This window comes from Leopardus geoffroyi, chromosome E2 (assembly GCF_018350155.1).
Source record: "Leopardus geoffroyi isolate Oge1 chromosome E2, O.geoffroyi_Oge1_pat1.0, whole genome shotgun sequence".
NCBI classification, from domain to species: Eukaryota; Metazoa; Chordata; class Mammalia; order Carnivora; family Felidae; genus Leopardus; species Leopardus geoffroyi.
In genome coordinates, this window is record NC_059335.1 from 34,956,515 (window position 1) to 34,980,842 (window position 24,328).

The 24,328-nt window shown below is 50.9% G+C and overlaps 2 protein-coding genes and 1 long non-coding RNA gene across 4 annotated transcripts in view; 2 read left to right on the plus strand and 1 right to left on the minus strand.

The window, feature by feature from the left end:
- On the plus strand, positions 1 to 11,083 carry USB1 (U6 snRNA biogenesis phosphodiesterase 1). 2 transcript variants are annotated; one of them, XM_045442925.1, is made up of 7 exons: positions 1 to 113; positions 1,339 to 1,505; positions 3,576 to 3,759; positions 6,687 to 6,740; positions 7,538 to 7,643; positions 8,865 to 8,948; positions 9,992 to 11,083. In XM_045442925.1, the coding sequence occupies exons 2-7, from the start codon at positions 1,394 to 1,396 to the stop codon at positions 10,094 to 10,096; spliced, it is 645 nt and encodes a 214-aa protein (XP_045298881.1). In that variant the 5' UTR covers positions 1 to 113; positions 1,339 to 1,393; the 3' UTR covers positions 10,097 to 11,083. The 2 variants fall into 2 exon arrangements, with proteins under 2 accessions (XP_045298881.1, XP_045298880.1); XM_045442924.1 differs by lacking the exon at positions 1 to 113 and adding an exon at positions 284 to 488.
- LOC123579230 overlaps positions 10,242 to 24,328 on the minus strand; it is a 14,783-nt gene continuing 696 nt past the window's right edge. Inside the window, exons 2-5 of the long non-coding RNA XR_006702686.1 lie at positions 22,981 to 23,087; positions 22,720 to 22,777; positions 21,450 to 21,621; positions 10,242 to 10,343 (exon numbers count right to left, since the gene is read on the minus strand). This is a non-coding gene — a long non-coding RNA (uncharacterized LOC123579230). The remainder of the gene's footprint in view (positions 10,344 to 21,449; positions 21,622 to 22,719; positions 22,778 to 22,980; positions 23,088 to 24,328) is intronic.
- The window catches only part of MMP15 (matrix metallopeptidase 15), a 21,241-nt gene continuing 20,079 nt past the window's right edge, over positions 23,167 to 24,328 (plus strand). Inside the window, exon 1 of the mRNA XM_045442922.1 lies at positions 23,167 to 23,950. Within this exon, the coding sequence (XP_045298878.1) occupies positions 23,789 to 23,950 (162 nt within the window). The 5' untranslated portion in view covers positions 23,167 to 23,788. The remainder of the gene's footprint in view (positions 23,951 to 24,328) is intronic.

Genomic DNA, 24,328 nt, shown 5'->3' on the forward strand with positions numbered 1-24,328 from the left:
GGACCTCTGATCCCATCTCCGTTGGATCTAGGGCACTGACCGCTGACCCAGGGGCCGTCCGTGGCTGGGAGGTCTGGTCGCGGATGGCTGCAGACAGAGCAACGGATAGAGAGGTCAGGGCCCAGAGCGATCTGTGAAATGGGCACACGAAGGCTGGGGGGTGGGGTTCCGGGAGGCTCCAGGTAGCGGTCCAGGCGCTGCAATCGGGCAGGCAGCGTGGTGTCGGTGGTGGAGTCTCGCCCGAGTCCCGCCGGACCCCGCCCCTCCAGGCCCCGCCCCCAGGCGGTGCTAACCCGGCCCCCGCCCCTGGAGGGCACTTCCGGCGCAGCGGAATTCCGGGTGCGAGTGATCGCTGAGTCGGCCTCTGGTCTTGGAGGAGGCCCAATGAGTGCGGCGCCCCTGGTGGGCTACAGCAGCAGCAGCTCGGAGGATGAGGATGAGGCCAAGGCCGGGGCCCAGGCGCGGCCGGGGGCTGGAAGCTGCCCTCGGTAAGGAGCGAAGAAGTCTTTTGGGGGAGGGTGCTGGTTAGCGCGACACCCCGACGGGACCCGAGCGTCTGGGGAGAAGGGGCGATGGTGCGGGGCGGCTCTCCAGGATAAGACAAGAGAAGCAGCGGGAAAGGAGGATCCAGTGGACAGCCCTGGACAAAGCCCCAGAGTGCCCCCTCCTGGCTAGGCCAAGATTAGGAGGCAGGTAACATGCGCTCGGGTCCAGCCACCGCCTCTGGGGTGCACCACAACACCACCTCTGGGTCTGTTTCCTCATTCGGAGAGTGTTTTCATTCATCCAGTAAATACTCATTGAGCACCCGCTCGGGGCCAGGCTCGGGACTGGAACATTCGGCAGTGAACAAAACCGTCGAAGCCTTTATTTCGTGGAGGTTCAGTTCTCAAGTGCCATGCCTGGTGCTTTGAAGAGCGCCTTTCAAGCAGTATCTGGGTTGATGTCAGGATAGCTTTATCAGGTACACTTCACCGATGAGGAAACTGAGGCCCACACAGTGCACATGACCTGTTCAAGACCCCAAAGCTAAGAAGTGCTACTGCAGATCAGTCTTGTCCAGTTAGGGAATGTGACCTCTGAACCACACACTGCTGCCTGCCCACTTGTCTCCCATGGAAACCATGCTCCCAGCTAAAGTCCGCCCTCTGGGGTTGGTGAGCGACCCGTGAGACAGCCCTGGGGAAAGAGCTTTGTGGTTATCTGGAAGCTGCTTACAGCACCTGGTGGGAAGTAGGTGCACACAGTCGTCCCGTATAAGGGGTTACAACTTTTATATGTACAGCGGTAGAGAATCCTAGGAGGATAAATGTGCTCGTTTTCCTTTTTCTCTTGCAGTGCCCAGAGCCCCCTTCCCAGCCAGAGGTTGCCAGTACCTGACAGTGTGCTGCACATGTTCCTGGGCACCGAAGAGGGGCCTGAAGATGACAGTGCAAAACATGGGGGCCGGGTGCGCACGTTCCCCCACGAGCGGGGCAACTGGGCCACCCACGTCTATGTGCCGTGTGAGTAGCGTGTAAAAGACGAGTGGCTGAGACTGATAGGTGCCTCTTGATGGGAGGAAGCTGGCCCCAACCAGAAGGAAGAAACCAGAAACCTCTGACATTGATGGTTGGAGAGAGATGGACTTAGCAGAGAGAGAACAAGTTTCAAGAATTGGGGGATTTTTCTGTAAACTTGGTTTCGGTTTCAAATTCATTGCCTGAAATATTTTTTATTAACCCTGGGTATGTTTTCTCACTCATGAGGAGGTGACCAAGGGAGGGTCTAGGACAGAGTGTGAAGGCCATCCCAGAGTGTGGCTGCAGCTGGCAGTTTATTTCTAAGAGGGCCCTAGGTGCTGGGGTCAAGTCCCCCTCTCCTCCCAGCCCTCATGAGTGAATGGCAGGCAAAAAATGCCCAGGCTTTGGAGTCAGACCTTCCTTTACTACCCACTGCTCTGGGTACCCTTTAGTAAGCTATTGGACTTCTTAGAACCTCAGTTTCCTCATCTCTAAAATGGGGAACACGTATCTCCTAGGACTTTTGTGAAGATTGAATCAGATCATTTATGTCAGGCTCTTAGCACCATACACAGAGTAAGTGATGGCTCTTAGTATTTTGCATTAGATCAGGTCAACTCTTAGAACCTCCATTTCCCCATCCACAGAATGAGAATGATTCCTATACTGCCTACTCAGCAGGCCATTTGGACAAATCGAGTAACGTACTGGGTGTGAGCAGACTGTTAACCATGCAGCTCTAGTCATACATTTGATTAAAAAAAAAAAGTGAACATACAATGGTGGTCATTGTAGTGATGTTTGTCTTTGTGAAAAATTAGGAGCATTCTAAGTGTTTATCAGGAGATTCTAAACATCTAATAGGAGGCTTGATAAAAAGTGCTGTTTGTGATTATGGATTAACTATGGGGCTGTAATCATGAGCTTGCCCTCTGCGCTGAGAGGAAGGCCATCCAGCATGTCATGTTATATGAAGAAAGCCAGTGGAAGAACAGTTTGAATGGTACACTGTCATCTTTTCAACAAATAAAATACATACATTAGTACATACACTGAGAAAAGGCTGGGGAGGGGCGCCTGGGTGGCTCAGTCGGTTAGGCATCAACTTTGGCTCAGGTCATGATCTCACAGTTCATGAGTTCGAGCCCTGCGTTGGGCTCTGTGTTGACAGTGCAGAGCCTTCTTGAGATTCTCTCTCTCCCTCTCTCCCTGCTCATTCTCTCTCTCTCTCTCTCTTTCTCTCTCTCTCTCAAAAATAAGCATTTAAAATAAAATTAAAGGCTGGGGAGATAGGCATCCAGGTTTGGCAGTCTGGATACCTAGGGTAGTGATCTTGAAAGTGGGGTATATTCCCCTTGGGGGAGAGGTCAAGATGATCCATTTGGAAGAAAAATATTAGAACCTCTTTACATATTCCTTTTTTTCTCATCTCTTAAAATTTCTGTCCTTGGGGCACCTGGCTGGCTCTGTCAGAAGAGCACACAGCTCAATCTTGGGGTTGTGAGTTCAAGCCCCACATTGAGATTACTAAAAAAGAAAGAAAAATGCTTTAAATAAAATAAAATTTCTGTTCTTGAGAGTGTACATTTTACAACACACAATTTTGTAACATACATATTTGTAATTTAGTTATGTTTAATATTTGTGTATTTTTGAGAGAGAGAGAGAGCATGAGTGGGGGAGGGACAAAGAGAGAGGGAGACACAGAATCCGAAGCAGGCTCCAGGTTCTGAGCTGTCAGCACAGAGCCCAATGCGGGGCTCGAACTCACAAACTGTGAGATCGTGACCTGAGCCAAAATTAAGTCTACCACTTAACCGACTGAGCCACCCAGGCACCCCTGCATATTTCCTTTTTCACTTAAATTCTTTACAGTGGGCATATGTGTATTACTTCCTTAACCATTAAATTATATTAAAGTTTTATTAAAATACATACAGCTAGGCTGCTCTCAAAGTCATTTCCTCCTAAAATGCAGAGTAACAAAGGCCTTCCTCTGCCTTCTGGGATTCTTCATTCAGTCACACCACCCTGGCTAAGAGAATGGCCCACCCTATCTGCTCTTCCCTCCAGATGAAGCCAAGGAGGAGTTCCTGGACCTGCTCGACATGTTGCTGCCCCGCGCACAGACTTACGTCCCCCGGCTGGTTCGGATGGAGGCGTTCCACCTCAGCCTGTCCCAGAGCGTGGTTCTGCGGCATCACTGGATCCTCCCCTTTGTGCAGGCTCTAAAAGACCGCATGGCCTCCTTCCAGGGGTGAGTGCCCAGTGTTTCATCTGCCTCTCACCTCCTCTCCACGCTCCTCTTCCTGTCCTCAGCTCCTGTGGGTGGGCAGGTGTGGAGGGTACTACCCCAGCCGGCAGGCCAGACGTAAAGGTTAGAACGCTGCACATCTCCTGGAGCCGCCTGCCATATGCCTCATCGTGAGCAACCTTGGGCATGTGACCTAAGTTCTGGAAAACTCGAGTCCTTACCTGTGGGCAGGTCACAGGAGCGGTAGTGGCTGCCTCCAAGGGGACCTGTGAGCAGCATGGCACTTGGCGAAGGATCAGAACTGAACCCTGCCTCCGGTTTTGTCTGCCAGCCTAAGACGTTTTCTTCCTCACCTTTTCATATCTCTCTCCTCTTGTTACCAGAGAGCCTTTCCTCCTACCCTTGGGCAGCTCAAAGCCCTGCTCCTTCACTGGGGCTCCGCGATTTGGCGTCTCCCCCAGAGTTCCTCAGTCCCAGGGATCATCCCATGCTGTGGCGGCGCATACCCTTGTGCTTATTTCATTCATACCCAGTCATTGCCATGTCCATTTCCCTCTATGGAGCCAAGCGCCCGCAGGCCCAGGAATGCGACTTCTCTCTGAATCCCCTGCATCTCTCCTCCAGGTGCTCTGCTGACTGTAGGCATCAAGTGGATGTTTGCTGAGCCAATGAACAGGAGGAGAGAGGGATCCTCTAAATGTTGGTTCCGGAAGGAGCCTAAGAAGCCATCCAAGTGGTGGTTTTATTTGCAGAGCCTTTCTTAAATGAGGTGTTAACCAAAAGCCTCGTTGTGTAGATGGGCGAGAGAAGCACAGAAATCTTCTAGCGCAAGCCTCACTCCCACAATGCAGGAGGCCTTAGGCCCAGGGATTCCATAGATGTACTCTGCCCAGGTAGGGAACTGCCCATTTGGTTCAGCCCTTTCTGAGGGCCAGAAGAGGGAGGGAGGAGGTCAGCCTGAGAATCAGAACTAAAACTCCTCTCTCTGCCTCATTCGACTCCTTCCCCTGACCTTTTTTATTGTTGCCACCAAATTTATTGAGCAATATGTATATTAGTCACTACTCTCTTGGTCACAGGTACCAGAAGTCCAACCCAGGGGCGCCTGGGTGGCTCAGTCGGTTAGGCGTCCGACTTCGGCTCAGGTCATGATCTCGCGGTCCGTGGGTTCGAGCCCCGCGTCGGGCTCTGTGCTGACAGCTCAGAGCCTGGAGCCTGCTTCAGATTCTGTGTCTCCCTCTCTCTCTGCCCCTCCCCCGTTCATGCTCTGTCTCTCTCTGTCTCAAAAATAAATAAACATAAAAAAAAAAAAAAAAGTCCAACCCAAAGTGGCTTAAACTGGAGGGGGAGGGGGAATTTATAGGCTGTTATAACTAAAAAGCTGAAAATAGTGCTGGCTTCAGGTATGCGTGGATTGGGGTGACCAGCAGATGTCAGATGGCACCTGACTGTCACCATCTCTTAGCTCAGGCCCTCTCCACGTTGGGCTTCATTCTCACAAAGGTGAAGAAGGCTACCGGCAACTTGGGGCTGCTGGTCTACCAGCCTGGGGAGACAGCCCTTTTTTCTAATGGCTTCAGCAAAAGTCACGGGAATGACTTTGATTGGTCCGACTTGGCTAACATGCTCTCCGTTTGTGAGTACAGTTAACAAAACCCTTTCCCCTTCTCCGTGAGAATGCTTCCGTTCCCCTGCTTCCAGCTCTGTTCTCTGGATAAAGGTGGAATGTCAGCTGTGTTTGGGGCCATGTTACTCGTGGTAAAAATGACCTGTTGGCACCCTGCATCTGGGCTGTGAAGACTGTGAGTGAACGAAACTTCTGGCAAGAAGCCGTGGCCCTGGGCTTCCCTGCATGCGGTGGTTCTTTGACTGGACAACTCCCTTTCTGGGACCTCTGGAAACTTGGCCCAAGGGCCATTACAAGAGATAATGGTCCCTGAGGGGGCACAGATGTACGTTATCCTCTTGCTCACTTTGGGACCAGAGAATAGCGCCTAGATCACTGAGTTGGCTCCCCCTGATGCTCACCTGCTGGTGCATGGCGTTTCCTACTTCGTGTGAGTTCAAGCCTCATGTTGAGTGTAGAGATTACTTTAAAGAAATAAAAAAGGAGCACCTGGGTGGCTCAGTCTGTTAAGCGTCAGACTTCGGCTCAGGTCATGATCTCATGGGTAGTGAGTTCAAGCTGCACATTAGGCTCTCTGCTGTCATCGCAGAGCCCACTCCAGATCCTGTGTCTTTCTCTCTCTCTCCCTCTCTCTCAAAAATAAAAATAAATAAACATTAAAAATTTTTTAATAATAATAAATAAATAAAATATATTTGATAATTTCAAAAAGATATATTGGGGTGCCTCACTGGCTCAGTTGACTCTTGATCTCAGGGTTGTGAGTTCGAGCCCCACATTGGATGTAGAGATTACTTAAAAATAAAATCTTAAGGCCGCCCGCGTGGCACAGGCAGTTGAGCATCCAACTCTGGATTTCAGCTCAGGTCATGATCCCAGGGTGGTGGGACCAAGCCCCGAGTTGGGTTCCATGCTGAGAGTGGAACCTGCTTGGGATTCTGTCCCTCTCTCTCTCTCTCTCTCTCTCTCTCTCTCTCTCTCTCTCTGCCCCTCTCCCCTACTTGCATGCATGCTCTCTCTCTCAAATTAAAAAAAAAAAATTTTTAAATCTTTTAAAAATAAATAAGATAAAATTTTGCTAGCATCTGAGTGAAGCTATGTGTTAACTTTGGGTGATTATGTAAGGTCTTATCTTGCTCTAATATTTTAGTGTTCAGTTATATCATCTGTATAATAGGGTAACAAAATGAAGTGTGAAATGAATTAACTGTATTTTCAAAATCCTCTTTTTTAAATATAAATTTTTTCTGATTTTTTAAAATTATTCTTTCTGAAATGTGGTCTTTCCTCTTCTAAATTCCAGATTCTTCTTTATTGCCAACCGGGTAAAGATTTATACCAACCAAGAGAAAACAAGGTGGGTCTCGCCTTGTCTGCCCCAATTTTTTCTTTGTTTATGCTTTAACCAACTCTATGACTATAAAAGCATCTGTTCCCAAATCTGAACCTTTCATTAAGAAAAATAACTAGAGGAACGTTGGGGGAGGGACAGAGGTAGAGAAAAACATCTTGGTAAAGTGAACAAAAGCCTGCCACTGGAAGAAAACCTGGGCCCCTGCCCAGCTCTGTCTCCAGTTGAACGTTTAGCTCATACCTTCACCTCCGTGACCTCTCATTTCCACACTGTCACACGCCTGTCCTTGATACATCCATCAGTGGGCAGTCATGAAGCTTGAATGAGCCAACCGTGTTCCGTAAGTGGTGGAGTGGGTTGAAGCTGGGAGGTAATGGATTAGAGATAGTGACAGTAGGCAAGTCAACTAATAAGTTTTACTGAGACCAGGAGGGGGGTGGCTGAAGATATAGGCTCACAGGAGGGTTTTTAAAGATGAGAGCATGTTGAGAGCTGAGGGGAGGGTAGCTGGCACCCAAGAGCCAAGGGTCCAGACTCAGGAGTGACGCAATGGCGGAGAGCAGGGCCACAGAAGCTTGGGGGTTGTAGACATGGCAGGGAGAGATGAAGGCGGTCCTGAAGGGTTGTGAGACCCTGGGGGAGGGTTACAGACAGAGGAAAGAGCCAGCCAGGAGATGGGGCAAGAACCTGTGGCCCCGACCTAACTGCTTTCTCTCACATCCTCTGCCCCAGCGGGGATGGTTTATGTTCTCAGAGGCTGCAGCTCATGCCCGTGTTGTCTCCACTTCTGCCTTCCCCAGAACGTTTGTTGGGCTCGAGGTCACCTCAGGGCACGCCCAGTTCCTGGACCTGGTTTCAGAGGTAGACAGAGTCATGGAGGAATTTGACCTCACCACTTTCTACCAGGTAACAGCCTTTTCTTCTCCACCAGCCCACCTAGAACTGGAATAAAACCATCCTTAAAGAAGCCCTTGTTGGAGGCAAACTGAAGCAAGCCCTCCAGAACTGGCCCATGTGAAGTGTCCCGAATGCCAGTCTTCAGGGGACACACCTCTGGGGGGGTTGAGGGGTCTGAGGTGTAATCAGGTGCAGCCCATGGAAAGTCCAACATTTCTTACAAATCTTTGTTATATCTCAGATATGCACAAGACTTACCCATTGTACTCCATATAGATCCGTGTTTATCTATTTTTTAAGAAGTAGTAATTCTCCCAAATTTTTTTTAGTAAAACTGACACACCAGGAAGAGTTGTAGCTTCACATGCCTTCCTGCCCCTCGCCCTGTGCCCTCCAGGGGTACTTGAACTCCAAATGGAGTATCAGGTTTTTGAAGGGTTTGATACAGTCTTTTAAAACCATGCTGACGTATAGGAGCATGAGTGTCAGTGGAGATTATTAGTTATAACTTTAGACATTTTAGTTTTTGTCATTTCATCTTAGAAAGTATGTCACCTATTGAAATCTTTAGACAGAAAAAAGAGCTGGAGCCTGAGTTCTCTTCCATGTCCCAGATCTAATGACTCTGTGTAAAGGAAAGCCTCTCAGAACAGGACTGTCTTAGTCAGCTGAGGTCACCATAACCAAACACTGTAGATGGAGTGGTTTAAACAACAGAAATTTATTTTCTCACAATTCTGGAGCCTAGAAGTCCACGATCAAGGTGCCATCACGGTCCATTTCTGGTGTGGACTCTCTTCCCAGCTTGTAGACAGCTGTCTGCTCCCTTTGTCCTCATACAGAGGAAAGAGAGGAAGCCAGCTTTCTGCTCTCACACAGGCATGAACCCCATCATGAGCACCTCATTTTGATACCCTCCTCTAAACCTAATTATCTCCCAAAGGCCCCACCTCCAAATGCCATTACATTGGGGGTTAAGGCTTCAACATATGAATTGGGGTTGGGGGCGGGGAGGGGAGGGACACAATTCAGCCCATAACAAGCGCCAGCCCCGGGCTGTTTTCTCTATCAGCAGAGGGTGCTTGGGATCAACACTGAGGGTCTGGTCTCTCATGAGGCAGGCCAGGGATCCAGCAGGGATCCTGTGACAACACTGTGACAGACCTACGGTCATGTCCGGACCTGCCAAGGCATCCAGGTGACTGCCTACTCCCTGCCATTCCTCCGCAGGACCCCTCCTTCCACATCAGTCTGGCCTGGTGTGTGGGTGACGCGCGTCTCCAGCTGGAAGGGCAGTGCCTGCGGGAGCTGCAGGTGAATTCCCGCTATGGGAGCACAGAGGGTGCTGAGAGGGTGACGGGATGCGTGCCGGGAGTGGCAGGGGAGCTGACGGGCCCTGAGGGTTAGGCATGCAAACCAGAATCCCTAGAAATAGCTGACTGGGGAGGGGGCCTCCTCACCTTTCCTTGCTGCTTGAAGGGCAGTCCCGTGGCTGCGGCACCTGGGAGCCGGTTAGCAATCCAGACTCTCTGGCCCCAACCCAGACCTAAGAAATCAGAATTGCCTTTGAACAAGATGTCTAGGCATTTGCGTGCACGTTAAAATTTGAGAAGCACGACCCTAGAACACTGGTCTGAGAGAATGCCAGAAGCCTCTCCCGAAGTCCTTGCCCCTCACCCAGAGGCCAAGGGCTTGGGTGCCCACAGGGGCCTGGCTCGTGTTGGAAATGAGTGAAACGTGCCAGGCGTAGGGAACGTCCACCCGGGGAGCTTTCGTATTTTGATAAGTAGGTGATGTATCTCACTTTGCCATCGGTGCCTTCAGAGTTGCTGATACACCACCTCCGGCAGAGGAGAGAGCGGGGAAGGGCTGTCGTGTGGGAATGCGGACATAGTGTTGCTAGAACTTGTTTTTCAAGAGAGGCCAGAAGTCCAGATTTTTATGTGGAACTAATGTGTATTTTTTAAAAAAAAAACATGTCGCAAGCCAAACAAAGCATGTGCAGGAGGGATACAGCCCCTGGGCCATCGTCAAGCAGCCACCTCTGCCCTTGGCCTAATCATGCTGTGGGGCAAACAGCCCTGGTTTCAGGCTCCAGCAGATCCGACCCCAATTCCAGTTCTACTGGGTTCGTAATCCGGAGCTCTGAGCACCCTTTTCCTCCTGTGCCAAGTTGGGGCGATAGGACTGACCTCACGAGATTACCGAAGCGCAGAGCCTAGAGCCTGCACGGCCCTCAGTCTCCCTCCACCGGGCCCAACCTCTGAAGGATTTGAGTAGGCTGGTCTGGCTTCCAGTGCCCTGTGGGTCCCCGGTTCTCTTTAACGTGACTGTCTTTTCTCGGCTCCCGGTGGAAGACAATTGTGGACGAGTTTGAAGACTCCGAGATGGTGCTGCGTGTGCACGCCGAGCAGGTCCGCTGCAAGTCTGGGCACAAGTTCTTCTCGATGCCTTTGAAGTGAGCACCAGAGGCCCTCGTCCCAGGCCCCTCTGCAGGCTGGGTGGAGGTGGAAGAGCCTGCTCCAGTCCCTGGGGACGCTTCCAGCCTCCCACTGGGGGGCCTGGCCGCGGTCTCTGGGTGCCCGGGTCCCTGGGGGCTGGTTCTCTCCTGGCCCTTCTGGGTCGCAGGTCCAGCGCTGGTACGTGTGGTCATTGTCAGGAACCACCAGTAGAGGGCAGCCTGGGCCTCCTAGTTCTAGGTCTGTGGCCCTGCCCCGCACAAAAGAAAGTAGGGTGACCCGATGAGCCCGCCCAGACTCAGCCAGAATCCCCACTGCAGCCCCTCCAACAAATGGCCCCTCTCCCACACCCTTCCCCCTTCAGCTGTTTGGATTTTGATGCCCTTGGCCGCCACCAGGGCTTTTAAAACCATCATGTCCTGGCTCTTCCCCACTCAAGCTAGACACAGGTGCTTGAATGGGTCTGTCACCCTCCCTCCTCGAAGCGTGTCACTTTTATTTATTTATTTATTTTTAGTCTCACCCCTCCTGTGCCAGCAGAGGGCATTTCAGGGCCAAGGTACAGAGTGCTAATTTGTGGTTCTACATCGGTTTTCTCCATTCCTGCCTCCCACTCGCCCCCAGCCAGGTGCCTGGGGAGACGTGAGCAGATGTTTCATTTTGGCCTGGCTGGTGGCTCTAAGCCAGGCCTCCAATGCTCTGTGACCTCTGGCTTCTCATCAGCTTTCCCAAAGAGGCAGAGAGGCGCCTTCCCCCAAAGTTCTCTTTCCGCTGCCTTCAGCTGCCTGCTGTGGGCTGCAGGCGTTCCGAGGGGGCCGTGGAGGTGGGGTCAGGGGGCACCCAGGGCCTTTATTTTTCATCAAGCCTTCACCAGAGCAAAAGGCCAGTCCTCCCTGGTTGTCACCTGGATCTTTGGTGATGGATAAAGAGATATTTTTATGTTGTAGTCTTAAATTAGTTCAACAAATGAAAATTGCAATTTTAATTTTGGCTTTTGTCTGGGACTGCTTCTGTTCAACTAGGTGAAAAGAGGACTTTCCTCTGCCCCCACCTTCCCCAGCCTGCTTCACGGTGTGGAGGGACTCTTGGAAACCCGTTATGACTGCTGAGGTGGCTGTGAGAGGCATTGACAGAGCCTCAGTCAAACGACAGTGGGGTCACCCGGCCTGCTGGGCCTACAAGTAGCACAAACCACATCCGGCCCAGGGCTTGGCCTGTGGTGGGGGGCGGCCACCCCTCGTCAGTGACATTCAGACCTGACACTGCTGTTAATGCAGCCCTTTCTAGGGTCATGTCATCTGTTCTCCCAGTGACAACCCGGAAAAGTAAGATGGGGAGGAATGACTCTTCCACTTGGACAGAGAAACAGGTTAAATGTCTTACCGCTGGTCCACCCTGACCTCGATCCTGCCCTGGGGCTCCTGGTCAGGACTGCTCTCCCTGTGTACACAACCCACTGCCCACCCCCCCCCTCCGCCACCACCACCCCAGGCCTGAGGCAAGGGGACCTGTTACTCTGGCTCCCGCTCTGCCTCCTGCACCTCCGGACTTTCCAAGGCAAGTTCCCCCTCAGTGCCCAGACACGCAGGAAATCCCATCCTGTGATTCCCCAACCCCACTGCACTGATCTGCTGATTCAACTCCGACTGCTCAGTCAGTGCTGGATTTTGAGGTCACACTGGAGAGGCAGAAGCAGCCAGGCATCTTCCTGGCATGCAAGGAACACAGCGAATTTGCTGTGCAGCCAGCACTTACCGCTACCGGCTCTGTGTCTGGATGCTTAGGGTGAGGGGGCAAGCAGGGTGTGCAGAGCAGGATCCCCACTCCCGACTTCGCACCTGTCAGACTGGGAAGTGCAAGCAGAGTCACCCAGTTTCCTGCACGTCCCGATTTCAACGTGGAAGCCAGCCTCTTTCAAGGCAGGCTCTGTGGGCACAGACCACCTGATTTTCCCCCATCTTGGGCACTGGCTCTCCCCAGGAGAGCCCCACCACCATTAACAAACCCAAGAGGACTGGCTGGGCTGGTCCCAGGGGAGGATGTGGCCCGGATGGAATTACAGTAGGGCAACTTTGAGAAATGGGCCAAGATCAATAAAGGGCTCTTCAGTGGGGAATGGCAGGTGGTGGCAGAGGAAGGAAGTAGGAGACTCACTGAGGGGGGAGGGTCGGCAGGCCGGGCAGGAGGCTGGGCAGAAGGCTGGGCGTCAGGGGCTTGGCGGGAGCCCAGACACTGAGTGTGCCTGCTGGAGCCGCCTGCTCACCAGCGCTCCGCTGACAGTGCAGAAGCAGCTGGGGCTCTTCCATAAGAGGAGATGTGCTTCGAAGACAGAAGACGAGACCAGCACAGGCCGGGGGCCTCCCCTCCCCAGGCTGGCTCGGAATAGAGAGATTGCTCTTGATGGGGCTTTTATCACACCAGAGAGAGTGCAAAATCAACACATCTGGCCTCGGTGTCCTCAGATGTTCCCTGCAGGGCAGGGAAGTGATCATGGAGGCCTCCTTGGCCCATTTCCACCTGGCACTCTTGGCTCTCTCCACACGCCTCTCCAGACCACCCCAGCTTTGTTTCCAAGGAAGAGGGAAATTACCTCGGCTTGTTTGTTTATTCCTTGTCTTGGTACCAGGAGCCTGAAGGGCCCACGGTGGGTGGGGTTGGGGGTGGGGGGGCCTGGGCCTTGTTCCAACCCACAGCGCCTTGCCTTTTTGAGGGACCACAGCCACTACCTGAGCCAGAACCTTCCTTGTACAAGCGAGGAGGCAAACCCAAAGAGGGGAAACAGCTCGCTGAAGATTGCCTGGTAAATTAGTGCTTGGGCAGCCCCCAGGCCTGGCTTCTAATCCCCAGTTGTTTGAGACCCTCATGGCACCTCAGGGTCTCAGAGTGAAACTGTGCTATGAAACCACATGTCTGTGCTTTAATTCAAAAGTTTCCAAGAAAACAAAAGGAGTAGGGGGAGGTTCTAGATGAAATGATATTAGCAAAACGTGGGTAATGTTTAAAGCTGGGTGACTGGGGGTGACTGGGGGTGCCTGGGTGGCTCTGTTGGTTAAGCATCCAACTTCAGCTCAGGTCATGATCTTGTTGGTTGGTGAGTTCGAGCTCTGCATCAGGCTCTGTGCTGACAGCTCAGAGCCTGGAGCCTGCTTTGGATTATGTATGTGTGTCTCTCTCTGCCCCTCATCTGCTCACACTCTGTCTCTCTCTCTCTCTCTCTCTCTCAAAAATAAACATTAAAAAAAAAAAAAAAAAAAAAGCTGGGTGACTGAAGGCTAGGGCCCACATGGGTCTGTCCTGCCAGTCCCCTCAGGCCTTGGGTGCTGGCCAGATCTGACAGAACCACAGACCCATGTCATGGATAGATGGACAAACCCACCTGGAAGCCCAGAGGTGCCTGTAGGGGCCAGAATCCAAATATCAGGAGCTTCAAGGTCTAGTCACAAGGGATGCCTCCTCCTTAAGTAGGATTTACACCAGGAGAGGAACCTCCAACAGAGAAAAAACAATGACCAAGCTGTCTGGCTTCTAAGATGGTTCTTGGGCCCCTGTCTTTACTAAGAACTTCCTAAACTCAAACTCTTTTATTTTTTTAAAGATTTTTTTTTTAAGTAATCTCTACACCCAACATGAGGCTTGAACTTACAATGTGAGTTGCATGCTTTATCTACTGAGCCAGCCAGCCAGGTGCCCCTCTAACCCTTCTTTTTTAATTGGTTGATTGGCAATAAATACAGTGAAAGATTGCAATGCATTCAGTTAAACCAAGAATAAGCCTGTTGTCCATTTCTGACAACCACTATACATTTCAGAGTAAAAACTTTAGAAATTTAGAGCATAGTACATGTATAGACCCGCTGAATCACTACACCTGAATTTCTACACCTGAAGCTAATATAACCTTGTGTCATTAACTATACTTCGACTTTTAAAACCATTTAGAAATCAATTTCTCAAAGGAGGGGTCTCATAGAAAAGGGAGTAGAAATGGACACAATTGTCCCAGCCTTTTCCCTGAAGAACTAAGGCCTTTATGTGTACTTCCTGCTAGAATCTGGTTTTAGCAAGAAACCTGCAAAATCAGTTTAGTGAGAAATCCCCACCCTTGATAATCTGATCAAACTCCCCATCCCCACTACCCACCCCCCCCCCCCCCAGGTGATACCTGATCTTGGCCTGGCCTGCCTCAGCCAGTACCCACCCCAGACTTAATGTCTCCTTTTAGTAATTTTCCATCCACCAATGCCCCCCTCCCCACTTGCTCTTTGGTTATAAATTCTGCCTTGTTCTGGTTGTATTGGGAATTGAGCCCAGGTCTATACTGAAGTCTCTTCCCCTATTGCAATAGTTTGTTTTGTTGGTTTTGTTTGTCTGTTTGTTTTTCAGTAAAATCTATCTTCACTGCTTTAGCTTCTATCCAATTCTGTTTCTCTTTAATGGTTTTTGGCGCTGTGACCCAAATCCGAACTACCACTGGACTCTTAGACATGACAACTAGGCTTCGTGGTACACACAGAGACCTTTCGTCTCCAGTCTGTTTGCTGGTTTGGGTATTCAATGATGAATCCTACTCTAGAATCCACCACTCCAGATAAACGTCCCCTGAAGGGGGAGGCCAGATTTTGATTCTCAGGATTCTGAATAAACTCTAGAAGCTGGGTCAGAGTCCCAACCAAGCAGCTGTTTGTAAGAAGCTGGGTTAGAGTCCTGGGTAAACAGAGGCTGGGTTAGTCCTAGGCTTTTCTGATTATAAAAGGCTAGATTCTGTAAGGAACAGAGGCTGGGTTAGAATCCCAGGGATTTCTGTTCATAAGTATAAAGTTCATTAATCAAGAACATAGGAGCTTTTGGGGCACCTGGGTGGCCCAGTCAGTTAAGCGTCCAACTCGGTTTTGGCTCAGGTCATAATCTCACAGTTTGTGGGATCAAGCCCTGTGTTGGGCTCTGCACTGACAGCACAGAGCCTGCTTGGGACTCTGTCTCTGCTTCTCTCTCTACCCCTCCCTCACTCATGCTTTCTCTCCCTCTCTAAAAATAAATAAACAAACATTAAAAAAAAAAAAAGAAGAAGAAGGAGAAGAAGAAGAAGAAGAAGAAGAAGAAGAAGAAGAAGAAGAAGAAGAAGAAGGGGCGCCTGGGTGACTCAGCTGAGCAGTCGACTTTGGCTCAGGCCATGATCTCACGGTTTGTGAGTTCAAGCCCCACATCAGGCTCTGTGCTGACAGCTCAGAGCCTGGAGCCTGCTTCGGATTCTGTGTGTGTGTGTGTGTCTCTCTCTCTGCCCCCAAATGCCTGCTCACTCTCTCTCTCTCTCTCTCTCTGTCTCTCAAAAAAATGAATAAATGTTAAAAAAAAAAAAAGAAGAAGAAGAAGAATATGGGAGCTTTTCAACCAACTGAAACCTCTCCTCAAACTCCTGCTGACTGTATGCTTGTACAGCGGAATACTGTCCACTTTCTTTCTCATTAGCAAAACTTTACTAAAAACTCTCTTGAGCTACAATGGGCCCTCTGGGGGGCTCTTGGGATAGGACCAAATTAGTCCACCTAAGGGGAGCCCTAGGGCAAAAAGGAACAAAAGTCTCTGATGCACAATGGTCTGCTTTGTTCACTTGTGTGAAGCTGAACAGCAACAAAGTGATTCAAACCTCATTCAAACTATAGAACTTCTTAAACAATGTCTTCAGAAAATTTGTTCTGATTCGGTCAACCCCCTAGAACTCCTCACAGCACCGCCATTTTCCCCTCCTAGTTCTCCTTCATATCCGTCATGCTCTCCCAAAATGTTCTTCACCAAGAACACCCCAGTCCTTCAACGCCCTGTAACTGTAAGGTGCACGCCGCTCTCTTACGGAGGAAGACAGGGTGCAACCAATTTAAACCTTTATCTCAGAATTAACATGTCATCTGTCATCGTCAAGGACTCTCTTAATTTCCAAAAGAAAAGGAAAAGATGTGTTGAATACTTTAGGATTGTTCTGGGAGCATGCTCTCCAGATTCCCTGGTTTACATCAACTTATCCACCTATCTTTTGGCCTGGGGGATGCCACCCCTCGGTTTGGAAAGGCCAAAGGAACACCCTACCTGAAGGCCATCAAGGGTCTCAGACTACCCCTAATTCCCATTAGAAAATGAGGAAAGAAAAATTACTAGAAGCCACCCCTCAGGTCTCTCTCACCAAAACTGATTGGTCATGTATTCAAAGTTATAAACAAAGAAACTAAATGTGCCTAATGATCACCATCAATCAGAGACAACATGGAAAGAGCACTCAGGGCTGGACCCGCCTTTCCAAACAGCCTCAGCTCTGGCCACAAACTTTGGAAATGGTCTCAGACTAGAGCTCCATGACACATTCCAGAAAAATAATATTAACTGGTAAAAGGCAGACGTGTGTAAGTGCCAGACATTAGCCCAGCATTAAGAACATACTAGTTCAAAAACACTGGGAAATCCAGAAAGCAAGCTTATGGTATTGCAGTTAAAACAGCCAGGAGGACCTGAAATTTTTAATCTACAGCAAATTCTGAAATCAGGATCTCCCTTTGATCAAAACGCTTGCTGAAATTGTAAGAAAAAAGGACGTTGGGTCTGGGAGTGCCAGGCTTCAAGAGGAGGGAAAAAAGCCCAAGTCCCTTCCTCACCAGAAAACGCTGGACTCTCGTCCAGTGCCCTCAACTGCCACCAAACTCACAAGGAGAAATAACCCTCCACGTTAAAGGACACGCACCACACTTCTCATTGACCCCCCCATGGCAACACATTCTACCCTTAGCACCACATTGTCCCCTGCCCCCCTTCCTCGGAGTCACCAAACTTTACCAGTGGTGAGTTTTGATAATTTACCTCATAAGCTGCCTCTGTCTCAACCCCTTAATATTTCCATGAGACCTCTTAAAGCTCAGCATTACTTTCTTTTCAGTTCCGCGGCTGCGGAAGGCTGTTAGGAAGGAATCTTCTCGTGAGGTGGGATATAAAAGTTTATCCTGCGCTGGAAGGATGCCTCCTACAGCTCCCTGGCTCCTCCCCTTCACGTCTATGTCCCCTAATAGCTGTGTCTGACTTCCCTGGGGTCCTTTGCCCCCTTCAACTAATACCTATGTCACTGACTATTTAAATCAACTATTAGACAGGATTCCTTCATCTTTATGGACAAAAACGAAAACAAAACCCAAAAACCCCACGAAACTCCACTAATAGGGACACATATAGATACAGAACCCCTTAAGGTAGAAATAGATCTTTCCATGCCCCTCCCCAGGATTCCTCAATATCACTTAAAGCTAGAAGGACTTGAGGGTCCCCACCCAATAATCCAAGGTTTATTAGACAAAAAAAAAAAACTTCTAATCCCCACTTCTAATCCATGTAATACTCCCATGTGGGCCATTAAAAAAAAACAAACAAACCAAATAGGCAAAACTATCAGCCCAAGATCCGAGATCTGTCAATAAAACAGTTAAACCCAGATTTGTCTTGGTTCCTAATCCTAACACTATCCTGTCTGCTATTCCTTCCAACCCCTAATATTTCAGTCTTCAATTTGTGTTCCGCCTTGTTTAGAATTCCCCTTCGTAAGGAATCCGATACTTGTGTGCCTTCACCCGGGAAATAACCACCAATGTACCTGGACGGTTGTGCCCCAAGGCTTTGCGGAGGCTCCTAGTACTTCTCACACACCCCACATGGCAGTTTGAGGGAACTAAAATTCCCAGAAGACTCCACCTTAATCCAGTATGTAGATGACTTCCTTCGACGTTCTGACAGTTACCTTCTTAACCCATTATCAAGAAAGGGCCACAATGTGGTGCTAAGAGTAGAATGACAGTTATGACGACGTTTCTGACAGCTACCTTCTTAAGGCATTAGCAAGAAAGGGCCACAAAGTGGCTAAAGACAAACTTCAGCTATGCTCTTTGTGTGTCTGACATCTGGGTCATGGTGTTTCAGCTGTAGGGTAAAAACTATCTTCACAGACCAAGGCTCCCCTATGCGACATTTTCCTCTCCCTGAAAGAGGACAGCAACTGATAGGTATTTTGGGTCTTGTGGGATATTGTAGGATGCAGATATACCTACTTTCTCTATGATTGCCTCACCCTTCTATGTCATGACTAAGGAGTCATCCTCAGACCCAGAAGTCTGGGGCCCCCTATCCAAAGATGCTTTTGAAAACCTTGAGGATTCTCTCTCTACTTTCATTTCCCACCTTTAGGCTTACCAATTACTCCCTGCCATTTTCTTTGTGCATGAACAAAAGGGTCATGCTCTCAGAGTGTTGTCCAAAAAGCATAATGGCCATGGAAGACCTCGACCCAGTGACTAAGACATATCCACCTTGCCTATGAGCCGTGGCTACAACCATCAAGTTTGTCCGACCTACTTCTGATTTAGCATTAGCTCATCTGCTCGACATACATGTTCCTCCTACTGCACAGACCCTATTGCTTGATGAAAACACATAGTACTTTTCTGCATCTTGACTTACCTCTTATGAAATCTTACTATTCTGTCTCTCACGTCACCAAACATCACCATCAAAACCCTGCCACCTTTCTTCCCTTACCCACTAATGAGATGCCTCATGATGGTGTCTTTAACACTAGTCCCTGGTCCCGTCCTAGGTGAGATTAATCAGAACCCCCCACCCCCCGACCATCCCCGCCCCCCACACACATTGACCTTACTCTTCATTCCGATGGCTCCTACCTCTGGAAGGAGGATGTGGCCTTCCAGTCTGGATATGCCATCACTGATCAACATAAACCTCTAGAATACTGAGCCCTGCCAAATGTCAGATCAGCCCAGGTTGCTGAGTTAATTGCTCTTACTGTGGCTTGCATAAGAGCAGAAGGAATAAAGGTTAACATATACTTATGGCTGCTATGCCTTTGGGGTAATACATGATTCAGGTATGCAAAACAGACGGGACTCCTGACAGCAGCCAATACCCCAGTCAAAAATGGACCCCAAATAGCAGGACTTCTAAAGGCATTGTTTTTTAGGTTGTTTTTTTTTTTAATGTTTATTTGTTTTTAAGAGTGAGAGAGAGAGACACAGAGTGCAAGCAGGGGAGGGGCAGAGAGAGAGAGGGAGACACAGAATCTGAAGCAGGCTCCAGGCTCTGAGCTGTTGGCACAGAGCCTGACACAGGGCTCAAACTCACAAACCATGAGATCATGACCTGAGCTGAAGGCTGACGCTTACCGACTGAGCCACCCAGGCACCCCTAGAGGCATTGTTATTATCCCAGCAGATTACTATGGTAAAAACTGAGGGACACTGTACAGAAAATTCAGAGGAGACCTAAGGAAATAGATTGACTGATAAGTATGCTAAATCGGCAGTCTCCTCCCTGACCACCCAAGAAATCCAAGCAGTTTCCAGGCCTTGGGACTACACCCTTGTACCCTCTTTGAGCACCTAGATCCCTGGTAGGATTATTCACCTTCCCTTGTGAGAGAGAAAACCATTTTAGGATGACTCCTAAGGAAATCATGAAAGAAATCCACATGGCCCAAAGGACAGCTTCAGACTCAGAAAGAATTGGATGGGGAAGAGTTGGATATTTTTGCCATTCAGGTGGACTTTGGAAATACTAAGATGTCTGGTCCACAGGCCCCAAGTTTATCTCTCGAGTCATTGAGTGTGGTTTAAACAACACAGCTCACATAGAAAGGGACAAAATGCAGGATATAGTAGACAAACGGTGGTTTGGACTGTTTGGCTTTTATTTTGACCAAGCACTTGCCCCTTACCTCAACGGCCAGAAACATAAGCCTGGAAAAACCATAAAGGTGTGGCAATTTAAAAAAAAAAATTTTTTTTTAAGTTTGTTTATGTATTTATTTTGAGGGAGAGAGAGCGTGAGCAGGGGAGGAGCACAGAGAGAGGGCTAGAGAGAGAATTCCAAGCAGGCCCCAGGCTGACGCAGGGCCTGGCATCATCATGACCCTAGCCCATCACCCCAGAGGAAACCAAGAGTCTGAAGCTTACTGACTGAGCCATCCAGGTGCCCCTCCCCCGCCACCATTTTAAACCTTGCAACTAGGCATTCTGAGAAAACTCCACACCTACTCCAGTCTATCCTCACAAGGGTCCTGTCCTTTCCATTGTAGTTTTATCACGGGCCCCTTTCTGAGAATGTACATTCATTGTCACACTTACCTAGCCATCACTGAGTCCAACATAACCTCCGCCTCAGCCACTACAGGGTTCCCTGGAGATCCCTCATATGAAAGAAAATGTCCCCAATGCTCCTCTTACCTAGTTTCTCCGAGGGAGCCCAACCACCATAAACCACCTCCAGACAAATCTTTTTCCTCATCCTCAAAATTAGCATGCTTTGGTTATCCTCAGTGACCAGATAATTATTTCTATGACCGCTGTCTAATTCCCGATGATTCTGATTTTTTCTGGGGAACCCAAGCTTATTGCATGTTACCTGCCAACTGGGCCAGATCTTGCTACCTTGCCGATCTTTTTTTTTTTTTTTTTAATTTTTTAAAACGTTTATTTATTTATTTTTTGAGAGAGAAAGAGACAGAGAGAGAGAGAGAGAGAGAGAGAGAGAGAGAGAGAGAGAGAATGAGTGGGGGAGGGGCAGAGAGAGAGGGAGACACAGAATCTGAAGAAGCTCCAGGCTCCAAGCTGTCAGCACAGAGCCCGAGGCGGGGCTCAAACTCACCAACCATGAGATCCTGACCTGAGCTGAAGTCAGACGCTCAACTGCTCAACCGACTGAGCCACCCACCCAGGCGCCTTGCTACCTTCCTGATCTTACCAATCTCTTCATCTTACTCTATTTCCTACAATCTCCTTGCATTCTTAAATTATCTCTAAAACAATCACCCCCTCCCTCAGGGTCACCTCACTCTTACTGTAAGAACAAGAGGTATTCACAACATTGCAGATCCCCCCATAGGTGAGCTCAGTTCCAGGGAAGGTGAGGTCACAAAAACAACTACAGAACTGGGCCTATGTTCCATCCAGGACCTCACGACTTTTTGAGGAGACGTTTGCCACTTTTGGGGTACCATCCCCAGAAATCTATCACCTGGCTCAAGAGGTTAGATTCAACAACAGAATCACCTATTCGTTGCTACTGAAGCCATTCACCTCGTCCCTGGATAATCTCAGCATGGGCTTCCGGATCAGGGACTAGCCAACTACAAGAAACCCAAGTGGGCTGTTCTCAACTTCAGTGCCCTCGATGTGACCCTGGCTACAGAAGGAGACACTTGCACGTGGTCAGACACAACTACTACGCCTTCATCCCCAGCAATCTGCTTGACACCTTTGCCACAAGCAGGAAGGGCCGAGAGGTGAATGAAGAAATGTTTCACTGTCATTGCACTCACACTGCCAAGGACAACAGGCACTGGGGCTTCTGGTAGATCTCTGAATGTCTGTGAAGTTGGGTACACATACTGGTCCCGTCTCTAATCTTCATCTATTTGTCTTCAAGGTATCCCTCTCATTAAATGTCTTGCGGGTCATACAGGACAGCAGTTATCTATTGTCAGCAAGGCTCTAAACAAATAAAGGTGACCACATGAGGAAAGAAGAATTTCTAAGATTCTTTGCTTGACCAAACTTTTGTCAGGATCCCATGAAGCCTCTTTCCAGCCAGGCCCTTCTATGTACTTTCTTCTAGAATCCAGTTTTAGCAAGAATTCTGCTAAGTTAGTTTATCTAGAATTTTCCACCCTTGAGATCTTATCACACTCCCATCCCTACTACTCCCCAGGTAATATCTGATCATCCTGGCTGCCTTCAGCCAAACCCCCCAGACTCCACGTCTCCTTTTAGTCATCTCCCATCCACCAATCCCCACCCCTTCCCATTTCCGCTTGCTCCTGGGCTATAAACTACCCCCTTGTTCTGGTTGTATTTGGAACTGGGTCCAGTTCTATACTGGAATCTCTCTTCTCCTATTGCAATAATTTTTTGAATAAAATCTATCTTTGCTAGTTTAACTTCTGTTTTCCTTCCCAGTGGTCTTTTTCTTCACCCGCAAGGTCTCTGAACAGGCCATTTGTAAGTTCAGCCAGATCTCTATCTGATCTGGGATCTGATCTGATCTGTCTGGTTCCTGGAGGTGAGGCCTGCTGGACCACCCTAGGGCTTCCTCTAGAGAAACCTGCCCTCAGGTAAGGAAGGTTCCCATTTCCAGGGTGAGGAAGTGGCAGAGAGGGAAGGTCTCAGTCCCTGGGGCCAGTTTTAGGACCAAGACTGTCCTTGGTCTGGATTCGCAGCCTCTGGGGACTTTAGACCTCCAAGGCCCCCGCACCACCTCAGGCCTTCTGCAACCAAGCAGATCTCAAGCTGCTCCTGAAATAGAATGAAATCTAGCACTTTCAGCTCTGTGCTGTAGAAGTTTTGCCCACTGGCCCATCACCTTGAGGAACCACACTGTTACATTTCACTTGCACAAAACAGTGTCCTCTACTTGGACAGTTAATGTGTGGAAACAGCCCAAACATACCAACCCTCAGCCGCCCTTTGCCCCACATTCCAGATAAGGACATGGAGGCAGCAGGTAAATGGCAATGGTGAAAAGGGCAACTGCCTCCCTCTGAAACCTGTGTTCTGTTGACCACACTGCCCAGGCAAGGTACCCAACCTCACCTGGTAACTTGAGGAGAGTCACTCAAGGGCCAAAGACATCTTGAGGATTTGAAGAGACCTGGGGCCAACAAACCATTAGATTTTTATCTCCCCCCCTCCACTTCCACCCCAAGACAGGACTCTTGGGTCCCTCTTTCCTCCTTCCTGACCACCACAGCCTTATAGCCCCACACCCGCCAGGTGGAAGAAAGAAGAGTCGTCCTTCCTCCTAGCTCCCTCTCTCTCTCTACGGGGTCGCTGGGGAGGAGGGGAGTGTCAAACCTGCTCTCCAAAAGCAAGGGTGGGAGTGACGGGGGCGGGCAGGCAAGGATCCCTTCCTTCCTGGAAGAGTAAAAGGACCGCTGGTCCGACTCCACCTTCGGCACCTGCTGCAGAGAAGCCCCGGGCTGAGGTACCGCCCCCGGCCCCCGCCCGGGTCCGCGCGCAGAGAGAGCACTGGCCCTTTAAGAGCGGCGGCGGCCGTGGCGCGCGGGGAGGAGGGCTGGGAGCGCCCGGAGCTGCGCCGAACTCGCCGGGGACGTCGGGCGCCGGCTCCCTGGCTCGCTCACTCGCTCCGACCGGCTCCCTGCGCCTCCTCCCGGGACTGAGCGGGGACCCCGGCCCGGGCGGGCGCGGGGCGAGCAGAGTCCCCGGGCGGGAGGCGCGCGCTCCGGGCAGCACCCGGCCCCGGGCATGGACAGAGGGAGCTGGGCGCGCAGGGGGCGCCGCGGGACCGGGCGGCCGGAGCGCTGAGCCAGACAAAGGCTCAGGAGTTGCGCTTGCTTTCGGGAGCCGGGCCCCGGGCGCCGAGGCAGCGGGACCCCGCGGCGGGCGGCTCCGGCCGGCCACCTCCCCCGCGGGCCGGCTCCGCGCGCCCGGACCTGCCCTGCCCGCCTCTCCTCGGGCGTGGGAATTTGCCGAGGGGACCTAAGCGGCTCCGGCGGGGACCCGGACCAGGAGGTCTGCCGCGCGCCCGCCGGGCGGGGAGCCAGGGAGCGTCGCAAGTTTCCGAGCCGCGTGCGGGGCCCCGGCGCCGGCCAGCGGGCGAGCCCTGCGTGCAGCGCTCCCGGCCGGGCTAGGCGCCGAGAGCATGGGCAGCGACCGGAGCGCGCCCGGACGGCCGGGCTGGGCGGGCAGTCTCCTTGGCGGCCGGGAGGCGGCTGCGCGGCCGCGACTGCTGCCGCTGCTCCTGGTGCTTCTGGGCTGCCTGGGCCGCGGCGCAGCGGCGGAGGACGCAGAAGTCAATGCCGAGGTAAGGACCCCCGCCCGGCCCCTCTGCGGCGGGCTGGGGGCTCGGGGGCTGGGAGGGAGGGAGCCACGCCCGCAGCCTGGGGAGAGGGGTGGAGGGCGCGAAGACGAGCCCCTGTCCGGGAGATGGGGGGCGGGGAAGAATGGGGCCCGGCAAACTGCCTCTCCCCAGCTCGCCCTCTGCGGCGCACCTCATCCCAAATGCTGGAGGGCGTAGGGCTCGTGCCCACTCTCTACCCCTACCCCGGACACTGATCCGCCCCAGCCCGCGTCCCAGGAGTCGCTTCTGCTGCCCCCAGCCCTCGCTCTCCTCCTCTCCTCTCTCCGGGCGGCCGATTCCTCGAGAGCCTGGCGGGCGCGCTGTGACGTCCTCTGCGAGTGG

What these genes read in the sequence shown, in the direction of transcription:
- USB1 (XM_045442924.1), top strand. Translation starts at nt 385, where the DNA reads ATGAGTGCGGCGCCCCTGGTGGGCTACAGCAGCAGCAGCTCGGAGGAT. An exon ending in GGGGCTGGAAGCTGCCCTCG is followed by an intron (nt 489 to 1,338) that starts GTAAGGAGCGAA and finishes TTTCTCTTGCAG; the next exon opens with TGCCCAGAGCCCCCTTCCCA. An exon ending in ACCTCACCACTTTCTACCAG is followed by an intron (nt 7,644 to 8,864) that starts GTAACAGCCTTT and finishes ATTCCTCCGCAG; the next exon opens with GACCCCTCCTTCCACATCAG.